General features: G+C 37.4%; 1 protein-coding gene across 9 annotated transcripts in view; it reads left to right on the top strand.

Moving 5' to 3' along the window:
• The window catches only part of LOC105487544 (phosphodiesterase 10A), a 661,304-nt gene that overhangs the window by 596,841 nt on the left and 43,903 nt on the right, over positions 1-20,560 (top strand). For all 9 annotated transcript variants that reach the window (XM_011750999.3, XM_011751001.3, XM_011751000.3 and 6 more), the window contains 5 exons: positions 3,349-3,491; positions 4,837-4,920; positions 7,257-7,407; positions 11,591-11,746; positions 20,315-20,487. In XM_011750999.3, the coding sequence (XP_011749301.1) occupies positions 3,349-3,491; positions 4,837-4,920; positions 7,257-7,407; positions 11,591-11,746; positions 20,315-20,487 (707 nt within the window). The remainder of the gene's footprint in view (positions 1-3,348; positions 3,492-4,836; positions 4,921-7,256; positions 7,408-11,590; positions 11,747-20,314; positions 20,488-20,560) is intronic.

The following is a 20,560-nucleotide window of genomic DNA, read 5'->3' on the forward strand; positions in this document are numbered from 1 at the left end:
CATTGTATTGAAGAAATACTTGCCTAACCTAAGGTCATTAAGACATTTCTCCTCTGTTTTTTTTTTTTCTAGAAGTTTTATAGTTTTAGGTTCTATAGTTAAGTCTATATTCATTTTGAGTAAATATTTGTATATGATACAAGGTAAGGGTCAAAGTTTTTATTTATTTATTTATTGCTTTTGGATATTTGGTTGTTGCAGCACCACTTGCTGAATCAACCAACTATCCTTTCCTTATGGCCTCACCTTTGCAGGTTGCTGAAAATCACCTGGCCGTGTGTGTGGTCCTATTTCTGTGTTTAGTTCCACTGATCTGTTTGTGCCCCTTGATGCCAGAACCACACTGCTTTAGTTACTATAACTTTATAATAAGAATTGGATTTAGGCAATATAATTTCCTCACCTTCATTCTTTGTTTTCAGAGTTATTTTGGCTAATCTCGGTCCTTTGAATTTCCATATGAATTATAGAAGCGGCTTTTAATTTCCTACAGAAAAGTCTACTGGGATTTTGATTGGATTGATATATGAGTAGTTCAGTTCAAAGGGTGGTGTGAAATCTCTAGCTCTGATTGTGGATTTATCTATTTGTCTATTTTATTTGCAGTTCTATCATTGTTTGCTTCATATATACCAAAACTGTCTTATTAGGTGTGTCGTACTTAGGGTTGTTACGTCCTTGTGATGACCTGACCCTTTTGTTATTTGAAATGATTTTCTTTATTCCTAGTAATAGTCTTTGTTCTGAACTCTACCTTGCCTGTTATTATTAATAAAGTCATTGTAACTTTCTTTTGACTGGTATTAAATAGTATATCTTTTCCATCATTTTAATTTTACTCTGTGTCTTTATAGTTCAAGTAAAATTCTTGTCAGCAGTATATAGTTGGCCCATACTTTTTTATTCAATCTGACAGTCTTTGATTTCTAATTATGATGTGTACACCATTCAGATTTTATGTTTGGTGTAAATCCACCGTCTTGCTATTTGTTTTCTATGTGTTTTATCTGTTCTTTATTCCCCCTTTTTTTCTCTCTACCTTTAAAATTGAATTTTTAATGATTTTGTTTTACGAAGCAGGTTTTAACTGATACAAATCTCCACAAAGAGTTTTCATTGATTTTGAATGCTTTTTGATAATATATAAAAACGTAGCTGATTAGTTTGCAGGGTCAACTGATTGACATCAAGAAAAATGGAAATGCGTTTGAATGTCAACCAAACATGTTAGTAGTTAGGAAACAAAAATATAAGTGTAATGTTTAAAAACAGCCAATACAACCTTTTTTTTTTTTTTTTTTTTTTTGGAGAGAGAGAATCTCGCTCTATCGCCCAGGCTGAAGTGTAGTAGTGCAATCTCAGCTCACTGCAACCTCCACCTCTTGCCTTCCTGGTTCAAATGACTCTCATGCCTCAACCTCCCAAGTAGCTAGGATTATAGGTGTGTGCCACCGTACCTGGCTAATTTTTTTGTGTTTGTAGTAGAGACAGGGTTTCGCCATGTTGGCCAGGCTAGTCTTGCTGCCTGCCTCTGCCTCCCGAAGTGCTGGGATTACAGGCGTTAGCCACAGCCAATACAGCCTTTATTCCATTTGGATCAACATACTTCTTAAGGAATACCTTTCTTAAATAGTATAACTGAAAATCTAAATACCGAAATAAATTAAACTGAACCATCCCTTAAATCATTATCTCCAAAAGTATTACAGAAAGCATTTGATGATTAATAACATTTAAATATAGTACTTTCATTTAAAAATAACTAATTTTTTAGTAAGAACAAAGACTTACTTAGTAGGTAAAATATTTAAAAATATAGCCACTTAATTTTAATGTTTTTAGTTTCTATTTATAATATAAATAATACATGAGTACAGTTTGTGTGCATGTAATTACTGTGTATTCATTCATTGGGTTTGCATTGCCACCATTTGTTTACTGATAGGGTTTTCACAATCAAACATTTTAGTAACCTCTAGACCGAGAGGACTTTGAGATCGCCAAGAAGGAAGCTAAATATTTTTAAATGATGAAATAAAGAAAATATCTTCACTCTTGACCCATTTAGCTTCATTCTTTTTTTTTTTTTTTTTTTCTTTTGAGACAGAGTTACACTGTTGTTACCCAGGCAAGAGTGCAGTGGCGCCATCTTGGCTCACTGCAGTCTCCACCTCCCAGGTTCAAGCGATTCTCCTGTCTCAGCCTCCCAAATAGCTGAGTTACAGGCGTGCACCCAGCTGATTTTTGTATTTTTAGTAGAGACAGGGTTTTGCCATGTTGGCCAGGCTGGTCTTGAACTCCTGACCTCAGATGATTCACCCACCTGGGCCTCCAAAAGTGCTGGGATTACAGGGGTGAGTGACCTTGCCCAGCTTTCATTTGTATTTTTATGTAGACTGGATAGTCTGACCTACAGATGGTGAGCTAGCCTGTAGAAAATGTTACTTTAAAAATGCAAAATGTTACAAAAGCTACTCTACCTTCTCACCACGTTTTCAGTATTAATTTGCTTCAGATAGTTCCTAATTAATCTCATCTATTTAATCATTCACAAGAGTAAATATTGACCCATTCCTTTGGCTCCACTGCATGTTTTTATTTTATCTCACATATTAATTTATAATTATTTGTAAAACATTTGCAAACAGATACAGATACACAAGATTTCAACTTAATAGGATGGCAAAATGTACCTATCCATTTTCAATGTAATTACCAATTTATATACCTACTTTATGGACACAGTCTATGACTGACAAATGCAAACCTGTGTTACTCATGTGAGTTCATTGCTGGAACACCAATAACACCCCAAATTCAGTCCTGTTAAGAATAGTAAAAGCATACAGTCAAGACTAAAAACCAGAGAAGGAAATGTTGTGATAAAACCCTCCCAAGGAAGTTGAATTTGATGCACAGGTGAAATGTAGTAATTAAAGTTTTTGTTGTAATAGATTGAGAAGTACCTTAGATCTTATTGTGATCTTTAAAAATACTAATATTCATTTTCTGATAATAAAATGGATGTGTTTAATTTTTATTATTTAAAAATACAGAAATACAGAGCATTTTAAAGAAGACAAATGCCAAGTAACCTCATTACCAAGAGATGTCTGAGGAAAACTTTTAAAGCAGAGATACCATCTTTTTTTTAAAAAAAAAAATTCTTTTGAATCTGCAAAGTCATGTGTGCACATCCCTGTGCATATGGAAATATGGATAATAATAAATCTACTTTGGTTTTAATTCTAGTTCTGATTCTTTAATAGCAAATTCTGAACTTCAGTGACAAAACATTTTAAATATTATTTTAATTTTGGGTTTTTTTTTTTTGGATTTGCCTTCTAGATGTATCATAGAATTCGCCACTCAGAGTGCATTTACCGGGTAACAATGGAAAAGCTGTCCTACCATAGCATTTGTACTGCAGAAGAGTGGCAAGGCCTCATGCGATTTACCCTTCCTGTGCGTCTCTGCAAAGAAATTGAATTGTAAGTATGTTGCTTTGTCAGTTTCTTCAGGAACGATTTTTAATTGAATTGAACTTAAAGTGAGACAGATTATAGAATTAGAGTCACAATTATTATACTCGTATTACATGTGGAGTTTCATGTGTTGCCATTTTCTCCTTCCAAAGTGATTCCAGATAGTATGAGAGGATTTGGAAATAAAGGCCAGATCTCATCACCTTAAAAAAGAAAATCTGGGCCGGGCGCGGTGGCTCAAGCCTGTAATCCCAGCACTTTGGGAGGCCGAGGCGGGCGGATCACAAGGTCAGGAGATCGAGACCACAGTGAAACCCCGTCTCTACTAAAAATACAAAAAATCAGCCGGGCGTGGTGGCGGGCGCCTGTAGTCCTAGCTACTCAGGAGGCTGAGGCAGGAGAATGGCGTGAACCCAGGAGGCGGAGCTTGCAGTGAGCCGAGATCGCGCCACTGCACTCCAGCCTGGGCAACAGCGTGAGACTCCGTCTCAAAAAAAAAAAAAAAAAAAAAAAATCTGAACTCAGTTTTGAAATGAGTTAACCGAAATGTTAGCATTTCTCATTAGTCTGTTGCATACTTTATACCATTTAATATTTGACACTCAAAATGGCATTTAACATAAGATATCAAAAAGTTCTCATTTCCCTATAAATTTAAACTTCCAAATTAAATTCAAGAATTTTGTCATAGTTTGACTTTCATACTTTATTTTTTAATCCTATGTTAAGATACTTAAGTTACTAGAAGCCGTTTGTATGTTCATTGTAAGTGTAAGCCAACAGTATCTACATAGGAAACCTTCAGAAGTGACTTAGAGCTACTATTTGCCTTACAGTTGAAATTATAGTATATATTATACCATACTGTTAATTCAAGTCTAATGTTGGTAACTAAATTAGCAAATGAAAAATAGGTAATAACTTTGGTGTTTATATTAGTGAAATTGTTATCGCAGTTAAAATAGGAGGTAAAACAATTTCAACTCCAAAAATACTTCTGAAAAGGCTTTTCCCCCCTTTTCTATGATTGTATATGTATCTAATATTTGTAATACGCCTTTTTGTTCTTTTAATGTCTCTGATAACAAATGAAGCATCATTTTAAACAGATTAATAGAAAATGAATCAATAACTTGGATATTGGACTAGATTTCTAAGGGAATAAATATGTGGAATTTATTCCTGAAAATCTTTCAGTGCCAGAGAGATGTGGCTGAGAAGGCAGAAAAAGGTTTGGCTGAGCTCCCAGTGTCTTTTTAGCTCCTTGGTACAAAAAAGTTAAATGATTTTCTTTACTTATTATGTTTATTCTAATTACCTTTAGTGATAAACTGCCCTTTTAACATTTCAGATTCCACTTTGACATTGGTCCTTTTGAAAACATGTGGCCTGGAATTTTTGTCTACATGGTTCATCGGTCCTGTGGGACATCCTGGTATGAATGACTTTAAAATTTACTGTTTGAAATATTGGGTGACATAACCTCTTCCTCCTTCTACATATATGCCTCACCACCATCTTTGTTTGAAATTATTTTAAAATATTGCATATATAAATTACTTTTTTTCTAAATATTCAAATAAAAAAGGGCTGAGATTATTGTACAAATACGCAGCCTTTTCAGATTTTCTGCTGGGGCTCTAGCAACGTGGTTGTAGCCTGGTTAAAAAACAAATCCAAAAAGCTTTCATAAAAACAGAGGCTAGAATTTCATTTGGCGGTGTAACTGAAAGAGACAGGGGTTACTACTGACCAGAATGTTTATGCAGCCAGCAAACATATGAAAAAAAGCTCATCGTCACTGGTCATTAGGGAAACGCAAATCAAAACCACAATGAGATACCATCTTATGACAGTTAGAATGGCGATCATTAAAAGGTCGTGAAACAACAGATGCTGGAGAGGATGTGGAGAAATAGGAACACTTTTATGCTGTTGGTGGGAGTGTAAATTAGTTCAACCATTGTGGAAGACAGTATAGTGATTCCTCAAGGATCTAGAACTAGAAATACCATTTGACCCAGCAATCCCATTACTGGGTTTATACCCGAAGGATAATAAATCATTCTACTGTAAAGACACATGCACATGTATGTTTATTGCGGCACTGTTCACACTAGCAAAGACTTGGAACCAACCCAAATGCCCATCAATGATAGACTGGATTAAGAAAATATGGCACATATACACCATGGAAACTATGCAAACATAAAAGGATGAGTTCATGTCCTTTCGTGGATGAAGCTGGAAACCATCATTCTCAGCAAACTAACACAGAAACAGAAAACCAAACACTGCATGTTCTCACTCGTAAGTGGGAGTTGAACAATGAGAGGACATGGACACAGGGAGGGGAACATCACATACCAGGGCCTGTCAGGGGGTCAGGGGCTAAGGGAGGGATAGCATTAGGAGAAATACCTAATGTGGATGAAGGGTTGATGGGTGCAGCAAGCCATCATGGCACACGTGTACCTATGTAACAAACCTGCACGTTCTGCACATGTACCCTGGAACTTAAAGTATAATAAAAATTTAAAAAATGTTTAGAATACCACGTGTAAATAGCATCAACTTTCAACCTGCCATCATGTATCTATTAGAATAGATCAAAAAGTAACATGTCTTCTTATTCAAAGTGTGGTACTTTGTCAGTAATTTAATTATGGCACCATTTCATTGCAAATCTTTTCCCCACCCAATTTGGCTGTCCTAGAGGCCTTTCCTGACTTTATATCTGATCCTTTACAGTGTAAACATGCAATGTTAAAATGCAAGGAATTGTTTTCTTTTGCTCTTTTTTACTCATTTAGGAATTAAATGTCTTATAGAACCTCTTAGTTTCTCTAGAACTTAATTGTCATTCCTCTTGAAGTCTGTGTTTTTCCTATCTGTGACTTTTTGTAAATTAGTGTTTCAAAAGGATGCACATAGGATACCTAACTCCAGTTAATTCTCAGAATGCAGTTGAGAGTTTGACCAGTTGGAATTCTTTAAATGCCATACCTTATACTTCAAATACATTTGAAAATTTTCAGTGGAGAAAAACACAGGTTACATATTTTTTTAAGTTTTTATGAATTCTCGACCTCCTTGGTATTTCAGAAAGCCTTGTATTATATATGCTTTTGTTTTAAGCTGTCTCAAGTCTATTTTGAGAGTTTAGAGAGTCTTAAATACGTATAAGTACATAATAATATAAACACATAGTATAACAATATGTGTAATAAAATATACATTATTTTATATACTATGTAAGTATTTGGATATGTTCATTTGGGACTTAACAATTTTAGTATATAATAAAACTTAATACTTTGGAATTGCTTTGAAAAGTCTCATGATACACATATTTGCAGTTTGTAAGTCTGAATATTCTTTTTGGAAAATATTAGCTCAAAATACCTGTTAGCAAGATGGGTTGTTGTCCTTTGAGCACTGTGGGGTTTAGGAAATGAACATATAACTAAAGAAAATCATGAGGGCTGGTGACAGGTGACTGTGTACGAATACTGATATTTTCTCGCCGGTGGGACAGTTACTATATCACAACAGATACCATAAAAGAGTCTGTATTCTCTTCTTTTTGGCTAGAGAACTGGAAAGGAACTGGTGAATGAGTTTCCAGTGCTTATGGATTCAGTCAGGGTGGAAATCTTTAGAGTTATAAGTGTGTGAGATACAGACATATGTGTACCTAAACTAGGGGGTTCTCCTGCAATCTAGTGATTCTCTACTGGTTTCGGTCATAACAGTTTCTTTTCCATGCAGCTTTGAGCTCGAAAAGTTGTGTCGTTTTATTATGTCTGTGAAGAAGAACTATCGGCGGGTTCCTTATCACAACTGGAAGCATGCGGTCACTGTAGCACACTGCATGTACGCCATACTTCAGAACAACCACGCGCTTTTCACAGACCTTGAGGTGGGTATGCACTCTTCACCGCTGTTTCTCGTAACCTCAGTGGATTTCATACTGTGTATCGGGAGCACATTAATGACATGGATTTGTGACATGTTATTCCAAGACAAATTTTGGCTTACTAAATCAAGGGCATCCCGTTTTTAGATTCCTATACCCGAGCATTTAGCATATTATTTTGTATAAGAAATGTAGATAAAAGAAATTTTAACTGCATCAAAATATCCCCCAAGGAATCACTAATTTTGTAGCCTTCTCTATTAAAGCCTTCTCTATTAAAGCTTAAATGTTCTGAAGGGATATAAACAGTGAATTTTATTCATTGCTTATATGCCCTGGATAATGTAGATGTATCCTGTCTATTTGAGAACCTAGAGCATTAAATACTGTGAAGACAGAAATGATTTTGACCTCCTCTAGCATGAGGAAACAAAGGATCTGAAATGTTTAATTAATTTGCCCAACTTTAAATACCCAGAGTTGGTGACATATCCAAAGCTTTCAGAATCTCAGAGTTAGAATTGGAGATGGCCACTTCCATTCGTCAACCACAGTCACAGTCCCTTACTTGAAAGCCAGGCTTAGCGCTTAGTGACTCGTGGCCACAAAGGATGCTGATTCTACATCTGGACAATCCCGACTTTGAAGGATATCCCTGCCTCTGACCACACTGATCCTGGGAGTGTCTGCTCACACTTTAGATGGAGTCCTCCTTTCTGTCCTCTGTAAAACTGGTTTCATCTTTTAGGGGACCTATGACTGTCCAGAGAAAGGAGCTGTTATCTTTGTGATACATAAATTGTGCTTTTCTCAAATTCACATTTAATCTAGAATCCAGTGCTTGTGAAGGTCCATCCTATCCTTTTCCATCCTATTGGACCAAATTCACAATCTGCGTGGAAAACTCGAAAGATGCATTCTAGGAAAAAAAAAAAATAGTAGCATTTTAAAGAAAGAATAAAAAATTATCCTCTAGTTTTTGTTGCTTTTTCAGAACAATTGTTAGTTCAAGTGGAGTTTAACCTAATCAGTAATTTATTATTTATTACCTCCGCCCAAAATATCCAGATGAAATCGGTCCTTTTTTCCTGTTTGTCGTAACAAAGTCCTTTTCTATTGACCCCCATATTGTTGAGACTTTGAGCATTTTCTCCATTCTATTCCTTTTAAGAAAGCAATTTCATTGTCTTGTTTTGCCATTTTGCCATACCTTATGAGTTTAAGAACTATAGAAATTATACTTTCAAATTGCATTGCAATTTATATTCAAAAAGTTGAAAATTTAACGGTAAGTGAGAAAAACTTTGTTGATACATATTGACTCTCATTTAAGTTCCTAATTCATTTCTGGAATTATATCATTACGTTTTCCCAAAACATCAGATCGTTTTGGCTGAAAAATAATCCCCAAATGACATATGTAAATATTTAAAACATATTTTATAAAGAAGAAATTTAACCTCTAAGAGAACTATTAGAAGTTATCGTTTGATCTTGTTAAAGGGAAATGCTTAAGAAGGGTGATTCTTTATACATTATTTTCAGATGTATGATTCTGGCACACCTTTAATAAAACTACTGAAGGTCACATCAATTTTAAAAGTGAGTTTAAAAACTAGAAAGATGATAACTTTTACGTATTGTGCAAGATTGTAAAACTCTTGAGATTTCTTATCAGGTACATCATGATGACACAGCAGCATAAAACATGGAAACCACCCCAAAACAAAATGATATTAACAACATAATTAATTCAGTTATCTTAAGAATGCCAGGCAAGTATGATTGTTAACGTGATACTTCATGGGGTTAGGGGTTGCTGGTGAGATTTCCCTTCCAATTATGTTGCGGGAAAAACCAGTCCTGCATTATCAGGATAAAGAAGCACGCATATCGCTAAAAATGCGCCCGTGAGAACTTCTACCGACTCCCATCCAGCACCCCCATCTGTCCGCATCTGCCCTCAGCAGGCTCTGCCTTGCACACTTCTCTTAAACCTTCACACTCCTCTCCAGCACTGACCCTTCTGCTTTGTCATATCTGTCGCCACCACCTCTTTGAGAGCACTGCCTACCAGTGCTTCCCTCTCTTCTCTCTCCTCCGTTATCATGCTCTCACCCCTCTTTTCTGGACCATTGCCATCTGCATGGACGCATGCAGTTTTTACTTCCCTCTTAGAATATGCTCTGATCTGCCACTCTCCTCAGCTCCCTCCCTGTTACTTAGCTCTTCTTTGCAGTAAACCCCATGTAAGTGTTACCCTACTGGCTCTTTCAAAATCCTCTCCTCGCATTCTTTCTGCAAACAACTCTGATCAAGCTTCTGAACTTAACACCCCGGAAAATGCCCTGCTCCAGGTCACCAGTGACCTGCACCCAGCGAGATCCGAGGGTCAGCCCTCAGTGTCTTCACTTGAATCCCAGGACATTCAGCACTCGGTTTTCCTGCTAATGCACCAGCTGTTCCTTCCTTGGGATTTTTTGTTTGTTTGTTTTTGTTTTGTTGTTGTTTTTTTTTTCTTAATCCTTCTCTTTCCTCAGACTTAGACCATGCAGGCTGTTCCCCCTTTACAGGTATAATTTGTCTTTCAAAATAAAATTCTGATTGTGATTGTTATTAACACATTGAATCTCTTAATATTCTTTAAACACTTCAATCTTTTCAAGCAGTGTTTGGCATAACCTGCATTCCACTCAAAATCCCTTCATGAGAGAATAGAAACCGTCATATGAAATTTGTTATAATAGGATTTAACCTCTAGAGTTCTGATTCTTTCTTCCCTTCAATTTTTATCAAGTATTTAATTGCCCACTGGATGATTTATTTTAGAATTGGGAGTACTTGAGAGCTTAGACCTTGACCCTCCTCCGACCTCAAACTACAACCTTGGTGAGCTCAGCCAATCATGTGGCCTTAAATGCCACATGGGCACTTTCTCTGGCAAAGGCCTATCTCCAGGCCTTGAGGCTTCAGTAGCTGCTACCTGTCAAAACAAAATCTCCGCTTGTCAAATCTCCTCTTGACTATCAAGTAGACTCCTGGCCTCAGTCTAAATGTGAACTCCTGACCTCTCTCCTCAAACCCATTCCACCTGTACTTCTCCCATATCAGTTGATGCTGATCATTACAGCTTCTAAGACCAAAACATTTGAGGTCATACTTGACCCCTTATCACCTCCTTTCTTTACACACTTTGACAGTCAAAAAATCCTGTTGGTTCTGCCTGCAAAACGCATCCAGACTTTAATCACCTCTTAGAAGCTTTCATTGTTGTTATCCTGGTCTAAAGCTCTATTATATTTTGCCTCAATTACTTTAGAAACCTCCTCACTGATCTCTCATCCTTCTGGAGTCTGTTTTCAACACAGTTGCCAGAATAATCTTGTAAACATAGAACCAAAATGATAACACTGCTCTGTTAAAAAACCTGTGATAATAGTTCCTCCGATCACTGAGAATATAAGCCTTGTATATTGACTGCCTCCCCTCCCCTTGACCCCACTGGCCACCTTCCTGATCCTCCAAGTCTCAGGGCACACTCACCTCCAAGTTTATGTTGTCACTGCTCCCCTGCCCTGTGTGTTCCTCTCCCACACTGCACTTGCCTCTCTCCTTCCCCTCTTTCAGGTCTCTCCTCACACCTGGCCTTTTAATGAGGCGCGCCTGCCTAGTTTATTTTGTACTCAGCCTGACTTTCTTTAATTTCCGTTAGTCTGCTCTTTCTTTCTATATATTTGCCATTTTTACATGCGATATGATTTACCTGTTATATTTATTGTTTATAATAGCAATAGTATTGTTAGATAACATCAAATAGATTTTGCTGAAACTGGCCTTTCTTTCCTTGTGCAGGTTTGCTTTATCTGTAATTTTTTGGAGCATTTGCTTTATACCTTTAAGTTGATACCTCCTGCACCTTTTCCTAGAATTGAGAGAGAAACTCAAAAATAATTTGACTATCGTTCATAAGCAGAGAAACAAAGAAAGGGGCTACAAATGAGTTAGATTATCTGGAATTTCAAAGATTCCTAAGGATTTGCTATATTTGTGTAGGATTCTTTATGCCAGAATGCCATGTTTGTGCTATATTAATGCCAGAAAGTAATGTGACATGAATGTAAGCGGTAAGTCTGCGCATGTGTGTTTCTGTGTTTTGAACATCTCTGCATCATGTTGGTTTTTAAAGCGCAAAGGACTGCTGATCGCGTGTCTGTGTCATGACCTAGACCACAGAGGTTTCAGTAACACCTACCTGCAGAAGTTCGACCACCCTCTAGCAGCTCTCTACTCCACTTCCACCATGGAGCAGCACCACTTCTCCCAGACCGTGTCCATCCTCCAGGTGAGTCACCGCACACCATCTCCTGCTTAGTCTCAAGGGCTGTCTGGGAGATAGTGGTACTTCATAGGTGGAAAAGGAAGATCATTATGGCTTCCTTAAAAGCAATAGCTATATTTTATTGTAGAACCTTATATTTATAGTCCTCATTAAATAATAGTGTTTTTTGCATAAAGAATCCTTTACAAAGAATTTGAATATACGTATTTTGCACTTACATTTGTTTTTTAAATATTGTATCAATAAGTACATGTAACCCTAAAGCATTACTTATTTTATGTAATTTAAATCAATTAATTCTATAGATTCTCATATTCTTGAACCAGAACGTATTGAACAGTAAATCTTAAAAGTTAGGTAAATACAAGGTTTTAAGGGCATTGTAGCTTTTTTTCTTTTTTTTAGATTGTGTGTTTTGTTTATTTATTTTATTACCTTTAAGATGTTCTTGGTAATTGATGTAGACAATCACAGATATCACTTCAACATGGGATATATGCGCTCCTTCTTTCTTAAATGATTTTTCTCAAACTCACCTTACCACGGTAGCCATTACATCATAATGATTTGATTCCTATCACAAACAGTTTTAAAAAATATAATCTCTGTTCAGCTTGAGTATAGTGGGCCCTATATTTTCCCCTCACTGTCAGCACCTCTAAGTAGGAAGAGAAATCCTTGTTACGTCTTCCAATCATGAGTCTAAGGGAAAGGATTTTGAGTTTTGAGGATGTCTTAGCAAAATGCCAACAGTGACTCTGCCAGTAACTGGCCATAGGCAAGTTGTGAAGCAGAATAGGTTTTGCCACTTGGTGCAGTATTTCTCTGTTGAATAAGCCAGGCCTCCTCTAAATGCCAGGATTTTGTTTTCTCCCCTCAGTTTCCCAAAGGCTTCTCTTAGTGCCTCCTCATTTGACTTAACTGTCCATGTGATTGGTAGTGCTGCATGCTCAGTCCTTTCTAAAACCCAGCAAAACTGACCTTCCAGGTCTCATGTCCTCAGTCTCACGAAGGTCAGTGGTCACCTTACTCGATTCTGGGTGCTCTTCGAATTACCTGCTGGGGAGAAGTGAAAAGTATTTCAGATATGGAGCTATTTTAGTCATTTTCAAGCCATCCCCAGTAGGCAGCTGATGTTAAGCTTGCTCATGGGCCAGTTGACTCCTGAAAGCAACGTGTAGTCATCATTCCTGTCATTTGCTTGACACCAGCTCTTTCCTTTTTAAATGACATATGTTTACATAGATATGTCCATGCATAAAACAAGGATACATAGAAATGTAAGCAGGATAAAAGGCATGTGTGTATATGTATGTGTACATATATTTATACATATATGTAAAACATGCTTTCTGTAAATGGATGAACATTCTAAAACTTCATGACAGCTGATGTCTACTTTGACCTCACTCATCAATGGAGACTCTTTATTTGTCTAAGATGAATAAACACCAGAAACAACATCAGGGCAACTTCACTTAGAAATAATTAGGAGTCACTGAATTAGCATCCCATGTCCTAAATGAATTCATGCATTTGACAGTGCGACATTGCTACCAGTTTAATCACAGCTGAATTTCAATAGCCAGTATAGAGTTTCTTTAGAAAGCCTGTATTAAATACAATAGGATTAGTTTTGAAGGAGACCAGATTTGCGAAGTTTATTGCCATTGAGTAGAATAAAAAAAAAAACCTTGTAATATAGCAGTCACATCAAGGCGGGTGGGGATGGGGAGGCTCCAGGTCCACCTAAGCCCTGGGAAGACTTGGCCCAGTTGCTGACATCAAAAAATGGATGTTTAGGGTGGTTTGCCTCCAGTTTGGCAAACCCTCAGCGATGTGGCGATTTCAGATGACTTAAGGCAGTGTTCCTAAAAAAGATGAGAACTACTAACGGGAACTCATGGCAGTAAGTTAAGTTCAGACAGGTAAGCTGTTGGCATTCAAAAAGGAGAGGGAGAATAGATTCAGATACTAGAGCTGGAATTTCAGTCATTGGTGAAGTAATAATAATGGCAAATTTGTTCTCCTAGTTAGAGAAGATAAGGTACTAGATACACCACAAAAACAGAAGCTGGGAATAAGAACTCGGGATTGCTGCAAATTAAGATGAAAAGCACTACCAGTTTGAAAACAAATTTATGTATTCGATTGACCAAATCCCTTCAATTTGACCTATGCCCAGAGAGAAATGATATTGAAGCCATAAACAGACAGCCCAATCTACATGAGCAGGAATATTCAGGAAAGAGTGTCTTCCTCTTCTGAAAATTTCTGTGCTCTTGGCTGATTTTGCAGTAATCCTCATGATACTTCTCTGAGTGGTTTTTTTTTTTTTTCAGATTCATCTAACTTGTCCCTGAAATTCAATTTAATAACAAACAGATTTATTGAGCACCTTCTATTTGCCAACACATGTTTTAAGCACTGGGGATATAGTGATAAATAGAACAACCACAAATCCTTGTCCTCTGGAACTCACAATCTAGAGTGAGGAAGGCCTGAGTTCCCTGACTTCGGCCCTTACGTTGTTCTTCTCATTGGCCCACCACCTGGCACACCCATGACTCTAACTGACAGTGGTATCCTGAGGACTCTCAGACCCGTGTGATTCTGCCTAGTGCTCAATAGGACTTCTGCCCAAGCACCTGAACCCTGTATTCCGTATGGCCCGAATTGTGCTTTGGTATTACACTTTAGGTGCCTTTTGTATTTTGTATCTCTGGTGGCAACCTCATTGACCCAGGAAAGCAGGCTGATGACCTTAGAGTCACCATTTTTCCCTTCTTTAGCCTTATCTTCCCATCCCTCCATCCTGTTACCACCAAGTGCTGCTGATTTTATGTTTCATCAAAAGACACCTACAAGCTTGACTAATTAAGATGCTATCCTTGGGTAACAGTTAAAAATTCCAACTTCCAGTCATTAAAATAGAACATTATGTAGTTTCATGATATGAATGCCTGTGATACTTCTGTTTATCCACAAGAGACTTTTCCCATTGCTTTCTTGACCTGCATTGCCACACAGATGATTGTGAGCATGGCACTGCCCATCCTCGGGTCACACAGACGGATACAACATAAGCAATTTTGTGTATGATGGTTGGAAATAGTTCCCCATCAGGCATCTTCACAGGTGTGTGTTGCATAAGTGGCTGCTTATTGTAGTTTTGCCAACCTGAGTGCCAGCTTTCAGTATGGCTGCCAGTGGTATCTACTGGATAAGCAGGGCATTCAGGAGAATACTGCTAGCTAACACAGTGACAACAGCAAGCAAGGAGAATATTACAATAGATTTGAAAAAGCTATCCTTCAATCGCTCTGTCTCTCTCTCTCCCTCCCTCCCTCCCTCCCTCCCTCTCTCTCCCTCCCTCCCTCTCTCTCCATCTCCCTCCACACACACACACACACACACACACACACACACACACACACACACACTCGCACATACACACACACGTTACTCATGGTAGAGAAAAGCAGGAAGTGTGTATTTGCTCACAGCTTGCCTTGACCTTGGTTACAGTGATAGGGATGCAGTAGATAATCCCATGTTGAGTGGGCAGTGGGAAGAGATTAAGTCATGAAGTAAGGGTAAATACAAGACCATCTGCAGAGAAGGTCAATCTGCATCCCTGAGCTTCCCATTGTGTCTTAATGCTGGCCATCAGGATTGTTTTCGTGGTGTTCGGGGCCGTTGCTGTGTAGAGGTCGTGGTGGACATTTAGCAGAGAGGAAACTCTCTTGAGTCTCTAGTAAATGGTAATCTGGCCCCTCTGACCACTACAGCTCCCAAGTGGCAAGCACCGTCCCTACTTGACATCCCAGTTTCAGCCTTCCTTGTATTTTGTCTGTTTTTCCACCTTTTCCCCCTTATCCATCAGTGTTTCCCTGAGTGTTTTTGTCTCAAATCCATCCTCCAAGTATATGTCTGAATATGTTTTTCTCCTGTTTAAAAGTCATTAGTGGCTCTCTGGGGCCTCTGGAATAATTTCCTGTTTTCTCAGTTGATATACAAGTCTTTTATGAGTGGCCCCTGTCTGTTCCAGGACTACAGTATCTGCTCTGCTTCTGTAGTTTCAGACCGTATCTTAACTCTGTGCCATTGGCCGGGTTCCCTCTATGTGTAATTACCCCACACCCTTTCTGTGGTCCCCAACTCAGGCATGACCTCATCCAGTAAAATTCTTTGACTGCATCCCCACATCACTGGGGTACAGCACTGCCCCCTTTTGAGCGCCTGAGCACCTCAAGCATACATACGTCTTAGTGATTTGTGTTTGTTTGTTTGTTTGTTTTTAACATTGTATTGACGTTTTCTCTTTGTGAGTTCAGCTTCCCACCTCTTCTGAATTAGAAGCTGTTAAGGAGAGTCACTGCCCCTTCTTCACCCCTGGACTCACAGGCTCATCTCTGGGGCTGTTGATATGGGCACAAGTGGAAGTGTGAAGGTAGAGCATGGGGAGGGAAAGATGCAGAGTGGGCAGAACCAGCACTCAGAGACTGAACCTGAAGCTTTATGTAAGGTTAGTGAGTAGCTGTGTCCGGTGGGACAGAGAGCTGAGACGCTGAGCAGGGGAAGAAGGCAAGCAGATTGCTTTCATGTGAGGAGACTGTTTTGTGTGGACAGTTACATCCAAGAACGTAGGTGAGCTTTGTTTTCTTGCCTAAAACTTACTAGCTTACAATTAGTAATGGTGATTGAACCATTATTGCTGGAGTATTAAATCAATTTATTCTGTTTACTCATGAGATATTGACTATTTTGAACATTGAAACTATACTTTTTTCTTTCTTTTGCCTTCTTTGAATACCCCATTTTGACTTCGAAAATAGTCAAAATTTTAGAAAACAGACCAATTAGGAATGATTATTCTCATTATTAAGAACATTTCCTTAATATTCCACTAATCTTAAATTATCTGTTGCTTTTGAAATGTGATCATATTTCAGAAAATTATCTATTTATATCAACATTTTGGGATCCCGTGGCTTCTTACTACTCTTTACAGCAGCACTATTTCTGTGACTCAGCTAGAGAGTTCTTCCAATTTGTCTACACTAGGTACAATTTGCTGTTGTGTATTACAATTATACTTAAATTATTGTACTTATATTCAACTGTACTGGTAATCTAAAATACGTGACACAGTGGCTAGTTTAAATCCGTCCTTTTCTACAGCTGTGTTCCGAATAGAAAAGGTATTTGGCTATCAAATTCATTTTTAGGCATACATTTGTTTGTTTTTTCATCTCTCCTTTAACTCTGACTGTAGAAGTTTTACTGGTAGATTTTATCATCATCATCATCATCATCATCAATCATCACTATTATAATAGTAATCATTTTATCATATATTGGGTACTTACAATGCACCAGAAACTTAAATGTTTTGTACATATTTTAATACAGTTTATTTTTATTATATCCCCATGAGATAGATATTATTATTTATTTTCATTTTACAGATGAGAATAATATGCATCAAAGAGGTTAACTATTCTATTTGTCACATCACTAATCAGTGGCAGAATGACATTAAAAACTAGAATTATTTGGCTCCAAAATCTGTGCTCTTAATTACAGTACTATAATGCTTCCTAATATGTGGTTTAATGTACTAGGTAATTAAATTTCAAAATCAGTATTATAGATACTTTAAAGGCATTGCCATCATGAATGTTTGATGCACTTAGTTGCATCATTGACATTTTTTTTCCGAAAGTAGTGGTTCCCTAATCCTCCAGCAGTGGACAGAATACTAAGAGCCTTTAGGATCCTCATGATTAAGGGCTGGAAGGAGTATTGACAATCATCTATTGAAGGCAGTCCCGGGGTCATCTTTCAGCATCAGCACCAATTTCAACATTGTTTCCATTCTCTTAATACCAGATCTCAGCCCCAGCGTTGACATACAACCAGAGCCTACCTGTGGGCTTCCGTAGAGTTAAGAATTACATGCTGTTCACCCGCATAAAGTTTTAGAAACATTCCTAGGTATAAAAAGTCTACTATTTCCTGCTCGATTGATGCAAAATGGAATCAACTAGCTTGAATTAACATAGACTTCAAACTACGTAACTATAGTAAAATTATCAATTGGTGTATAAAAGTATTATAATGCATTATAAGGATTTATTATGTGTTAACGAATGTGAGGTTGGAGGTTTAAAGAAGACACTGTTTATCTGCTATGCTTCCTTGCTTGTGTCTCCCTTCCATATTTTCTTTAGTTTGGGTAGCAGCAAAATGCTAGATTCTCTTAAAGTAAAGGGAGACATGGCCGGGAGCAGTGGCTCATGCCTGTAATCCCAGCACTTTGGGAGGCCGAGGCAGGTGGATCAAGAGGTCAGGAAATCAAGAGCATCCTGGCCAACATAGCGAAACCCCGTCTCTACTAAAAATACACACACACACACACACACAAATTAGCCAGGTGGGGTGGTGCATGCCTGTAGTCCCAGCTACTCGGGAGGCTGAGGCAGGAGAATCACTTGAACCTGGGAAGCACAGGTTGTGATGAGCAGAGATCCACTCCAGCCTGGCGACAGAGTGAGACTCTGTCTCAAAGAAAGAAAGGGGAGACATTTATTTTTTGATTATTCATTAATTCCCTTTACTCTTGTAAATTATTGAAGGGGACAGTAAATGAGTTAGACCTTTTCATTATAAAAGCCCTCTATGGAGCTTTTTCACCTAGTTTCCTTTAATACTGAAAAGTAATGACTCTGAAGTAGTCAGTAGAATATATAAATTCTTTAAAATAAATCTTAATTTGTTCTGGGCCAGTCGATACTTTTGGGACTCTGATAAAAACGTGAGCTGATAGATGACATACGCAGTGTGTAGAATTGCAGTGAGCTTGTAACTCTTGTGTCCCCCTACAGAATTTATAGAGCCTAGGCTAAATTTAGAGATATTTCTTTTTAAATGTCAACAGCAGACTAGAATATTTTATATACTCTAATTTAACAAGTTATGGTGATAATTATTGGTGATAAAGAGAGTAAAGCATACAAATACAAAGCATAAAATCGTAGCAGCTGTGATTCCCTTCACATGACCTGCTGAAAGCAGATGCATGCATGAGCACCAGCCAGATATGCTGAAACATGTTCATGAAGTGGGAAATAGAGGTCACAGGCATTCAGTGTTGAAGCAGAGGCTACCTGCTTCACTTAAGTTGTGGTCACATCAAAGGAAAGCAGATACCATAGCATGAATCCGAGTAAATATTTCCTTCTTATAACTTTCTACAACAAAATTGAAGAGAGTTGAGGTTGGATGAAAATTGAATTCAGCCACCAGGCCAGAGCTTGAGCCCCCTCCCGTTGTCCCCATCAGTCACTAACCAGCCTGTGCTCAAACGGCTCATCTCATAGCATCTCATGCATAATCCATGTGGGAACTCTGAACTAATATAAGTTTTATAATTTGAAAGTGAAGTCATGTATTTGAAACTGCTTTTGTAAACTATAGAACTTTCTACAAATGTAAGGCCTTACTACTGTTATTGTCAGGAAAATAAATAACTAGACCTGAGTCCACTTGCTGCATTTATCACACAGTAATTCAAATACTTCTGAGACTTTAACAGCAAATAATATGGGGCTATTCTGATAATTGAAAGCAAATGGTGCATGTACAGTTTCATTTAAGAATATGAAGAGACAGTGCCTTAGTGAGATGTCTAATTTTGTAAAGAAATATACTTCAATCATTGTTTTTACTGTATTTTAACTCAATAAATGTATGTTAAAAGTGAAATTAATTAAAAATCAACTTTGAGTAGTACTATATTGACTAATAATGAAAAATATCAAAATAATTGATGAATCGAAATTATTATAAAGTTTTTAAAAGATTAATACACGAAGGATATTCTGAGTGAATAGAATCCAGATTACCAATGTTCTGGTCTTGTTTAGGGTGATGATCTGCCATTTCCACCTCCCTTGAGAATAGAAGATGATTCTAGAATCACCTTCAGTGATTTGTGTTGTAGGGAAAGGTACTCTTGCCCTTAGAGTTTTTAATGTGTTTGAATAAACATTTTATTGAGGTTGTAGGACATTTTCTTCTAGGATACAGAGAAATATATTACTACCCATTAAGCATGCTTTGATATGTTACAACCTGAAGTGGACAAGGATACAGACGCCTTTTTAAGGCCATTAAGGTTCTAGTATAATACGAAAATTACTCAAGTTTTTAATTTGCTTAAGAGGAAAAGTTTTAACTTAAATATTTTACATTTTCCAGTTTTTTAACTATTAGAAATATCCAAGAACTAGATATATTTAAATCACTGGGGTTTTATGGTAGTAAATGATGTTATTGTAGTTATAGTAGTTTATTTAAGTGGTAGTTTCATTGTTTCTATAGCTTAAAGAGAAACCAAAATGTAATTTTCATTAGTCATTTCTAACCATTCTTTTGTTTCCCCAAAACCTTTCTTTAGTGTGCCAAATGTCATTGACTGATTATATTGTTTCAAATAACTGAAAATGTCATAAGATTAGAGTTTGTGCTTGTTATTGGTGGTTTTTATTTGTATTTTTTCCATAGCTGGAAGGGCACAATATCTTCTCCACTCTGAGCTCCAGTGAATACGAGCAGGTGCTTGAGATCATCCGCAAAGCCATCATTGCCACAGACCTTGCTTTATACTTTGGAAACAGGAAACAGTTGGAAGAGATGTACCAGACCGGATCGCTAAACCTTAATAATCAATCACATAGGTAAAAAATAACTTTCAAAAGCTTAGAAGCCCAGGAAGTATTATCTGGAATAAATTGATACTTAAGAAATGTA

This window comes from Macaca nemestrina, chromosome 5, assembly GCF_043159975.1.
Source record: "Macaca nemestrina isolate mMacNem1 chromosome 5, mMacNem.hap1, whole genome shotgun sequence".
Classification (NCBI taxonomy): Eukaryota; Metazoa; Chordata; class Mammalia; order Primates; family Cercopithecidae; genus Macaca; species Macaca nemestrina.